General features: G+C 42.9%; 1 protein-coding gene across 1 annotated transcript; it reads left to right on the top strand.

Moving 5' to 3' along the window:
• The first annotated feature begins 227 nt into the window (after positions 1-227).
• On the top strand, positions 228-1,705 carry LOC122010502 (indole-3-pyruvate monooxygenase YUCCA8-like). Its single transcript, XM_042567039.1, has 4 exons — positions 228-869; positions 962-1,210; positions 1,290-1,412; positions 1,499-1,705. Exons 1-4 carry the CDS (start codon positions 228-230, stop codon positions 1,703-1,705), a joined length of 1,221 nt encoding a protein of 406 aa, XP_042422973.1.
• The last annotated feature ends 8,305 nt before the right edge of the window (positions 1,706-10,010 follow it).

Here is a 10,010-nt window from a genome sequence, read left to right as displayed (position 1 = left end):
CTATGTAAATCACATACAAAGTTTGCATAGGTGTTCGCGCTCGTATATATAGCAACAAGAGCTCATCCCCTCTTAATGCTTCGGCTCTCTCTATTTATAGCAACAAGAACTAAAACCCTTCTATGTTTGGGGTGTCTAGATTGAGAGAGGTTCGTCCATAAATTTTCTAGCTTAAAATTTTGGAAATTTTTGGTGTGAGAGCTAGCTCGTTACTACAATCTACAAAGATGAGTACTGACACATTAATGCATCATCGATATCGTCCTATCGTGGTCGGCGCCGGGCCGTCGGGCCTCGCCGTCGCCGCCTCGCTCCACCAGCTCTCTGTTCCTGCGGTCGTCGTCGAGAAGTCGGACGGCATCGCCAGCCTGTGGCGCCACCGCACCTACGACCGCCTCAACCTCCACCTCCCTAAGGCATTCTGCCAGCTTCCCCACCTCCCCTTCCCTGCTCACTTCCCGGAGTACCTTTCCAGGGACCAGTTCCTCGACTACCTCCACGCTTACTCGGCCCACTTCTCCCTCTGTCCGCTCTTCTCTTGCGAGGTCGTCGACGCCCGCTTCGACCGCGCGGCCTCCCTCTGGAGAGTCACCACCGTGCGAAGGAGCCCCTATGATCTCCCAGTGGTGGAGCACTTGGCCTCGCCGTGGCTCGTGGTGTCGACGGGGGAGAATGCGGAGGCGGTGTGGCCGGAGGTGAAGGGGTTGAAGGGGTTCGAGGGGAGCGTGTTGCACTCGAGCGAGTACAATAGCGGGAAAGAATTTAAGTCGAAGAAGGTGCTGGTGGTGGGGTGTGGCAATTCTGGTATGGAGATATGTGTGGACTTGTGTGACCATGGAGCATTGCCTTTCTTGTCAGTGAGAAATGAGGTAAATTTTTGTTTTTAAATACGATCGATTAATTCTGGGCGATCACCAATATTAATTCATGATTTATATATTAATCGGAGCGACAACTGCAGGTACATGTTCTACCAAGGAAGATGCTGGGAGTCTCTACATTTGGGCTCGCCATTAAGTTGCTCCGATGGTTGCCCACGAGAATGGTGGATAAGTTCTTGGTAATAATGGCCAAAATGATCATCGGAGACACCGAGAAGTTTGGCCTGAAGAGGCCTAAGTTGGGTCCTTTGGAGCTCAAGAACACCATTGGCAAAACACCTGTTCTGGATGTTGGAGCCTGTTCACTGATCAAAAGCGGCAAGATCAAGGTAGCGATTAATTACTTCTGTTAATTTGTTATTGTTTTTAACTTTTCAATTCTATATTTATATCTATACATAATGGCAGATTGTACGTGAAGTGGAGGGCCTCACAAACAATGGCGCCAGATTTGTTGATGGAGAAGAAATGGAATTCGACTCTGTGATCTTTGCAACTGGGTACAGGACCAATCTCCCTTCCTGGCTCAAGGCATGCATTCAGCTCCTTTCACTCACTAATTAATTCATCTTATTCTTATGATAAACTTCCAAATTAATGGATTTTGCCTCGTACAGGACATGGATCTTCTCTCGGCTGAAGGGAAGCCCAAAAATGAATTCCCCAGTGGGTGCCAAGGAGGGGAAGGTGGCATCTATTTTGTAGGCTTTTCAGGGAAAGGTCTTCTTGGCTCCAGCGCTGATGCCATCAAGACAGCTCTTCACATATCTGAAGCATGGAAAAGGCTCTCGAAGAACAAGAACAAGGACATCCTCCCCCTCTAAACCCAACTCACTCTTTTTGGCATCGACCCAGAAAGATTAATAGATATATTTTTTGTAATGATATATTAATTTTGAATACTGCTTTGGAATTAGGGTCATGATATATATATATACGCCTAGTTCTCGATACATGACAAATTCAGCACTAGATCTTCTTTGTCTCTCTGATAGGAAAAGGATAAAAAATAACAGTACTAATTATCCTTCTGTCCGATGAGAGTTCTGTCTGCCTCTGTCCTTGTAATTAAGGTCAAATTACAATATCATGTTCCGAAAATCTCAGTCTAACAGATCATTAATTTATTTTACATCAATAGCAAAACATGCATGAGGTTCACATGAAGCATTTTCTAACCCCTTGTAAGCTAAAAGGTGTAGAACGAGGAGATTCCAATTAGTTTGTAATTTGTAATTTGTGTCATCAAAAGTAGCTAAAGCCCAAATAATTTTTCTGTATAAAATAAAAAATATATATCAATAAGACACTACGTGACTAGATTAACACATTGCCAAGACATGTATGAAACTCAAGCATTCTTTCTTCACAAAAAGATCCTTCGACTAGCAGTCTAATTTTTGAAATTTTCTCTTCTGTGTTCCTCTGCTCTATGCAAACACAAAACGCATGAGATAAACTAGTATGCACAAGACGAGACTTCAGTCGGATTAAGCAATTAATTAAGATGCAATTAGTTAAGGCTGTAGATGACTAAACTAAGTCCGAAAGGCAATGTAAGTTTAACTAGGCCGGAAACCCATATGATATGAAATGATATGACAGCTCCCCTGAAGCTTACACTGTGGGAATCTTTTCCAACATTCTCTAGCGGGATCTTTGATAAAAAATTGAAAAAAAACACACACACAACACCAGGATTCGGTTTCCAAAGTTAAAATTGCACTTTAGAAATACAGTAGCAGCTACAGTTTTCCACAGCAAACAAGAGGCGAGACACAAGATTTCCTGATCGGGACCTTTGTCATTACTCACACTGTGAAGTCCTAATCGACAAAGCAGATCAGTACCTCTCCTTACCCTATGCGTATGCCTAGATTCGCAATTTGCTGCATCATGCAACAGGAGCACTGGCGCCTTTGCTTATTTTTATTTTATATATATGCCAAATTATATTAATTACATTCCATTGTTAACAATATATAATATTTGGGAGATCAAAAACAAATTCAAAAAACAAAAAAAGGATTGCACAATTGTGAATCACGTGTAACCATCCCTTCCATGTTCCTTGATTCGACTATTTTTTTGCAGCAAACATGGTACTATATCTCGTGGCATCATGTGAAGCCCCCCTCTGCGCGTGCGGCAGAGAGGAAGCGAATGCATTCAGCGAGGAAACCCCACCCGGCACGGCACCATTTCTATATATCATACGTTCATCATCGCGACTCTCAATTCACCCCTGCTTGGTCATGTCTTCATCTCCCTCTTCAAGGTACGTACTTGTGTCCCTATGCATCTTATTTGTCATGTCACCGTGCATGCACGGCGACACTAGCTAGAGATGTGTGGGGCATTGATCACCGCATGCAGTGTTGAACGAACGAAGCTTGATCAGATGCATCGAGGCCGTGACGTCAAGCCTCCACTGTCATGTCAGTGTCTCATGAGCCATAGACTGCGTGCGTGACGCGGATCATACGCTGTGCAATCGCCATGCCCCCTCTGGTTCCTGTCGTCGTCATCGTCGTTACTCGCTGCAGCCTCATGCATGCATTCTTCAGACTGGTGCGTGGCGGTGAGAGGGACGGGTCAACGTGGGGATTTACTGACACTGATGGCCTCAATTTGGATGTTGCTGATCTGCTCGTGTTGTGGAGCTCGTCGATCCATCTTTGACCGCGCCCTGACATGTATATAGTCATATGGTCCTGAAATGAACAGGGAAGGAAAACGTAACTGAGATGTTACATCACATCGTATATATATGTAGTTCGAGGTTGTGGCGATAATCGTACAGCGGAGAATTAAGATTGAATGAGCATGCAGGGCAGTGATGTATATGGGAAGATGGAAAGCCGTTCATCGATCAAACCATCGGCATAGCACCAACTCAGGTTTAGTAGTTTATGGGTAATTGATTTAATGCATTTTATTGAAAATTATAAAACTCTCAAGGCAAAAGGATTGTAAGAAAAGTAATTGGATAGAAAAGATAGGGTGATCCTGTCCGAACGTTGAATTAATGGACGCAGGACACGTGACGCTCTCCAAACAGATGATGTGGATCTCTGGCCGATCGTAGGGATCTCCGGCGAACCTACAAGGAAGTCGGGCCGGAAAAGGGTTCCCGACGACGACCCTCCGACACTCAAGTCAAGCAAGAGGAAACTATGAAGTGGCTTCGAATATCAGAGACTGCGTACCTCCGGCGAAGTATGAGGACCCTTATATAGAGCTGTGAAGAAGCTTATGCACACATACCGAGACGAATACGTGTCCTCTTACCATACCTCAGTATGGGATTGTCAGAGGAGCTTGCCTGACACCATACTGCTACAGTCCGAGCACCTCTCTGATGGGACAGTAGAACCTTCCATCATAGACTTCTACATATGGATTAGTCGTCGAACACGCTTGTTGTCAGAAGATGTCCCCCGATGTTTCCCTTGCCCTTTTGTCTCTTCTGTTCCCGCGCCGAGCGTCTGGCCGCTCGGCAGTCCCATCACGTCCGACCGGACGTAGGTACTGATCCGCTCGGGAGATTCCAAGTCGTGTGCTCGGATGAAACTGTTCACAGCATTACTGCTTTATGCCTCGGCCGAGCGGGCTACCCGCTCGGCCCGACGACCCTGTTCACCATGAGCGTCGGAGACCCGACTCCTCGTCGGGTTCTTTGCTTCCGCTTAATCCCCGTTCGGCCGGTCGGCCCCCCCTTTTCCGGTCGGCCGTTTGACCTTTGACCTCCACGTGGCGTTGACTTCCCTCAAAGGGGGTCCCCCGTCCTTACTGACGGATCACTTGCCTCCCCTTCAAGTCTAGTCGAAGGAGACGATTAGTCCGACTGACTGGATTGTTAGTTGCACCGTGCGACGTCTCCGTGAAACTATCTTCCGCTCGACCCCCACGTGGGTAGCTACGACGTTCAGTCAACGGCAACATTCCTCGGATCTCTTCGGCATTTGCGCCAATCTTCGATATTAAGGCCAAACACGCGCTCTGTGCCTCGATAAGGCGCTTATTAAATGCTCTCCTGTGATGGAATGCCACGTGGCACCCCTGATGCCGTCAGTGTACGGCGTCGGCGTTACCTTCGATGGGACCGCCTTAGTTTGAAATGGACGGCGCGATGCGTGCTCTGGTTCTCGCGACCTGAATCCGACGGTGGAGGCCGCTCGGGCTCAACCCTATAAATCCTTCGCCTTCTCCGCCTTTGCCGCATTTCTGCTCTCGCGTGCCCAGAAGCTTTCTTCGGCGTTTCAGTGCTCTGGCAGCTTCGGTTCTCTTTTTCCGGCGATCCCTCGTTCTTCGTCGATCCTCCTTCTTCTCTGTAAAGCTCTTTTTCTGTTCGATCTTTGGTTCCTGTGTTTTCTTTGCCTTTCTTTTCCCAAGTTTTGGTCCTCAGGGCACTATTTCGTTTGCCATCTTCTTTCTTCGATCTTCTGCCTTTCTCCGCCTTTTTTGGTTTCGTCCGCTCGGACAATGGCTAGTTCCTCTCAGCCTCAAGACCAAACTCTCGGCCCACGGTATACCACCATGGAGTCGCGCTTCGATCGGCGCGACGCCGATATTTTGATGGACTCTTTCGAAATACCTTCTGATTTTGAACTTATATTACCCTCCCCCTCCGCTCGGCCACACAAACCGCCGCGCGGAGCTTTCTGTGTTTTTCGCGACCAGTTCGTCGCCGGTCTGCGCTTTCCCATCCATCCATTTATCGTAGAAGTTTGCAACTTTTTCGACATTCCGCTCGGAAACCTAGTCCCCAACACTTTCCGCCTTTTATGCGGCGTTGTCGTCCTATTTAAAATCCACAATATCCCCCTCCGACCGGAGGTTTTCTACTTTTTTTATTACCCTAAACAGTCCAAGCTGGGCACATACATGTTCCAGGCTCGACCCGGTTTAGTTTTTTTCAATAAACTGCCCTCTTCCAATAAATATTGGAAAGAGTTCTACTTCTACCTTCGTATGCCCGAGCGGGCCCCCTTCCGTACCCAGTGGCAGGTCGGACCGCCAATTTCCCCAGAGCTCAAAAGGTTCAAGACCCGACCGGACTACCTTCACGCCGCCAACATGTTATCCGGTCTGAAGTTTAACATCACTAAGTTCCTGCCTGAAGGGGTGATGTACATATTCGGCCTGAGTTCGATCATGACCCCCCTTCCGAGCGGCTTCGGTAAGAATCTTACTTGTACATTTGCCTTGATTGCTAACTGATTTTCTCCTTTTTCCTTTGCAGCGAACATTGTCATGGAGTCGGTGATGGCTGGAATTTTGAAGAGGAAGGCGGCGGCGCTCGAGGCCGCAGCTGCCAAAGAGATGGATGTTGGAGTGTATACTGAAAGCCTAAGCTTTGTAAACATTCATGTTAAATAAAGAATCACATTTGGTCAATTTATCTACATTTGTTTGTAGTTGTTCAATTAATTTATATTGTAGATAACATAGCATGTGGTGTCATATGCAGAAGATAATGTTATCAGTACCTTATAAATTATAAACAGAAGCTCACGACCAAAATAGAAAGGAACAAACCATTAGAAGGTCGTAGTGTAATTAGGTATTAGTTTATCTTGACTATATAATTACACTAGTACACTCAGAGTGTATTGAGTAGGATCATTAGAGGTCGTTTCTTTTATACTGACTTTATAAAGGAACATAGACCTCAGTTATTATGGAAGTGTGTGCTCTTAATCCTAATATAATAACAAACACATATGTTTGATATTTATTTCTTTAATTTATCAATGGGTGAGATTTAGTTCGATGAATCAATAAACCCGATAAGTTGGGAAATGGTATCACTTATAGTGTGTGTTGTTGATTATAGAAGGAAACTGTGTCCTAGAGATACTAGGTTGATAATGTCCTCAAGAGGAGCTCATAAAGATTGTCATGTTAAACCCTACAGGTGGACTTAGTCCGACATGATAATAAGGTTGAGTTGTACTACTCTTGGACTTAGATATTAATTAAATGAGTTGTCAGTAACTCACTTAATTAGTGGACATTCGATATCTTAAACACAGGGAGACTAACACACTCATAATAAGAAGGAGCCCAAAAATGTAATTTGGGATTGGTGTGGTAGTTCAATGATAGTTCTCTAGTGGAATGAATTATCATTGATAAAATTAAGTTGTGTGTTCGGGGCGAACACGGGATGCTTAATTTTATCGGGAGACCAAAACCAATTCCTCCTCTCGGTCCCTATCGTAGCCTCTTATTTATAGAGTTCTATACCCACCTATACCCACCTTCTATACCCACCCAATAGGGGCCGGCCAAGCTAGCTTGGGAACAAGCTAGGGCCGGCCTATAAGGTGGGTGGCCTAGCTTGAACCCAAGCTAGTAGGGCCGGCCAAATTAAATTAAAAAAGAAATTTAATTTTAATTTTTATTATTATGTGGAAGATATAATTTAAAGAGAATTAAAATTAAAATATCTCTCTTGTAAAAGATCTACAAAAGATTAAAGAAAGAGATTAGATCTCTTTCCTTATTTGTAGATTGGAGAGATGTTTTTTTTTCTCTTTAAAATTATTCACATGTTAATAAAATTAAAATTATAGAAATTTCCTTTTATTAACCATGAAGAGATTTTTAAAGAGAAATTTTATTTTTAAAATTTCCGGAAATAAATAAGGAAAGTTTTAATTGTTGATTGAAACTTGTCCAATTTGCTTCCTCTTGATGTGGCCGGCCATTAGAGTTTATTTGGGAAATTTTATTTTATTTTTCTCAAATAAATCATGTTAAGGAAATTAAGGAAATTTTATTGTAAATAAATTTCCTAATTTGCCTAGGCCAAGGAATATAAAAGAAGGGGTAGGGGTGCCTTCATGAGACAACCTCTATTATTTTCTCTCCCTCTTTTGTTCCTTGGTGTGGCCGGCCATCCTCTCCCTCTCTTCCTCTTGTGGTGGCCGAACCTCTCTCCCTTCCTTGGAGCTCTTGTGGTGGCCGGATACTACTTGGAGAAGAAAAAGAAGAAGGAGAGAAAGCTAGCATCTCTTGGAGCTTGGTTAGTATTTTGGTTTTTCTCCTTGGTGAAGCTTTTCCTTTGTGGCCGAACCTTGCTTGGAGGAGAAGAAGGTGGTTGGTGGTTTCTCATCTCGGTAGATCGTTGCCCACACAACGTCCGAGGTTAGAAGAGGAATACGGTAGAAGATCAAGAGGTTTTTCTACAAGGTATAACTAGTAATTTTTATTTCCGCATCATGCTAGTTATTTATGGAAATAATACCAAATACAAGAGGCTTACGTTCTAGAATTTCGAATATATTTTTCGATGTTGTGTTTTTTCGTTTTTCTTTTCCTTGTGATTTGATTGTTCTCTTTGGTTAACCTAAAGTTATTTTAGGAAATTAAATATTAGCTTTCTATAAAAGGTTTTGTCTAGTCGGTGGTGGTTGCTCCCATATCCAAGAAGGTCATGTGCCTCGCCACGTCAGTACTGGGAACCAATTATAGAAATTAATATTTAATGGAATTAATAACTTAAGGAGACTTGGGTCGAACGTGTTAAGTTCCGCAGGAGATCCAAGTCAAAACCTAAAAGAACAAATAGATTAAGTTTTGGATCAAACGTGTTAAGTTCCGCAGGCGATCCAAAATTTAATTTAAAAGAACACATGGTAGCTAGGAAAAGGTTCAGACCTTTGTACAAAATTTTTGTACAGTGGAACCTATAGGTTTTCCGAGTAGCAACCAACAAGGATCGTCTAGGGGTTTTGCCTCTGGTATTTGGTATTTAGTTTAATTATGCACATGTCATACATAATTTAGGCAGGTTAATAGTAGGATGTGCTAACTTTGTGGATGCAGGATCCAACTATTATGGCTTTTAGTTATTATGTGTGTGATTGGACCCTTGGACATGTCAAGGGCATTTATATGAGTGTGCATGATTGTATTAAAATACAGTAGGAGCTGTATTTAGTTTTATTAGGATTTTATTTTTGATCTAGATACATGTACATTCCTTTTATAGAATATAGGATCAAAATGTAAAATTCTATTTATGTCGCGGATCGAATCTTGCAAAGCGTGGAACCTTCTAAGGACCAGAGGCGCAGCGGAACAAGGAGCAAGATGGATGCGACAGCTAGACCCGGTGGCGGTGGCCAAATATGGCAGCAGCTTGGGATGACAACACACGGAGGACAACTAGAGATAAAAGCCATAATAGTTGAAAATTAGTTTCTCTATTGCTTTTATATTATGCTGTGTGTGCATGTTAGTTTACAAGTAAAGTAGACTAGCATAGTTAAAATTCCTCATTTATAAATAACTAAGTGGGAGAGGGATTTTTAAATAAATCCCATGGTCTCCATTACTGGTTTGTAAGTGATGCAAATAAGCTTGCGTGTTGGCTCTGAGTGCCTTCCTCCATAACGGATGAGCTTGTTTGCAGATCACTAGAACAGACTTCCATTTTTGGATGACTATAGGAAGTTAATTAAGAGCGTGTGATCTTCCCCAACGGAAGGGGCATAATCTTATTAATGGACTTAGTGTCAAGTAATGGTATACACTTAGACACATCTAATAGTATCCTCCCCAACGGAGTCACTGCTATTATTTGTGTGACCAAATGATACCAACTATTAATTTTATTTGTCAAAAAGTTAGGTTGACAAGATAATAAAATTAATGGGTTAAAACCCTCCTTTTACAAATGTTGAATTTGTATACGTCCACACTAACGTGGCATACAAAATTCACGGTGTTATGAGGTGTTGGTTAATTTAAAATAGTATTGTTTGAGGAATCAATATTATTCTAAATTTAGAGTTCTGACCAAAAGTTATTTGTGATTCTTAGGATGTCTTTCAACCCATTGTCCATCATACTAACAGAATAGACTTACTGGACCAAACTACATAGATTGGAAAAGAAACACGGACATTGTTCTTAACTGCAGTTTATAAATATGAATCTTGTCCTGATGCACCCATCGTGAATCTACCCAAGAGGAGATTAAATATCATAGGAAATGGGTAAAAGCAGATGAGATGGCGCGGTGTTACATTTTGGCTTCAATGTCAAATGTATTGCAACATCGACATCAAGATTTACCAACGATTTATGATATAATCTCAAGGAACTCTTTGGTCA

The sequence above is a fragment of the Zingiber officinale genome, chromosome 8A (genome assembly GCF_018446385.1).
Source record: "Zingiber officinale cultivar Zhangliang chromosome 8A, Zo_v1.1, whole genome shotgun sequence".
In the NCBI taxonomy this organism is placed as follows: domain Eukaryota; kingdom Viridiplantae; phylum Streptophyta; class Magnoliopsida; order Zingiberales; family Zingiberaceae; genus Zingiber; species Zingiber officinale.
Note: the sequence above shows the minus strand (reverse complement) of the source record. Positions and strands in the feature narration are given on the sequence as shown.

What these genes read in the sequence shown, in the direction of transcription:
- LOC122010502 (XM_042567039.1), top strand. Translation starts at nt 228, where the DNA reads ATGAGTACTGACACATTAATGCATCATCGATATCGTCCTATCGTGGTC. An exon ending in TCTTGTCAGTGAGAAATGAG is followed by an intron (nt 870 to 961) that starts GTAAATTTTTGT and finishes CGACAACTGCAG; the next exon opens with GTACATGTTCTACCAAGGAA. An exon ending in TCAAAAGCGGCAAGATCAAG is followed by an intron (nt 1,211 to 1,289) that starts GTAGCGATTAAT and finishes ACATAATGGCAG; the next exon opens with ATTGTACGTGAAGTGGAGGG.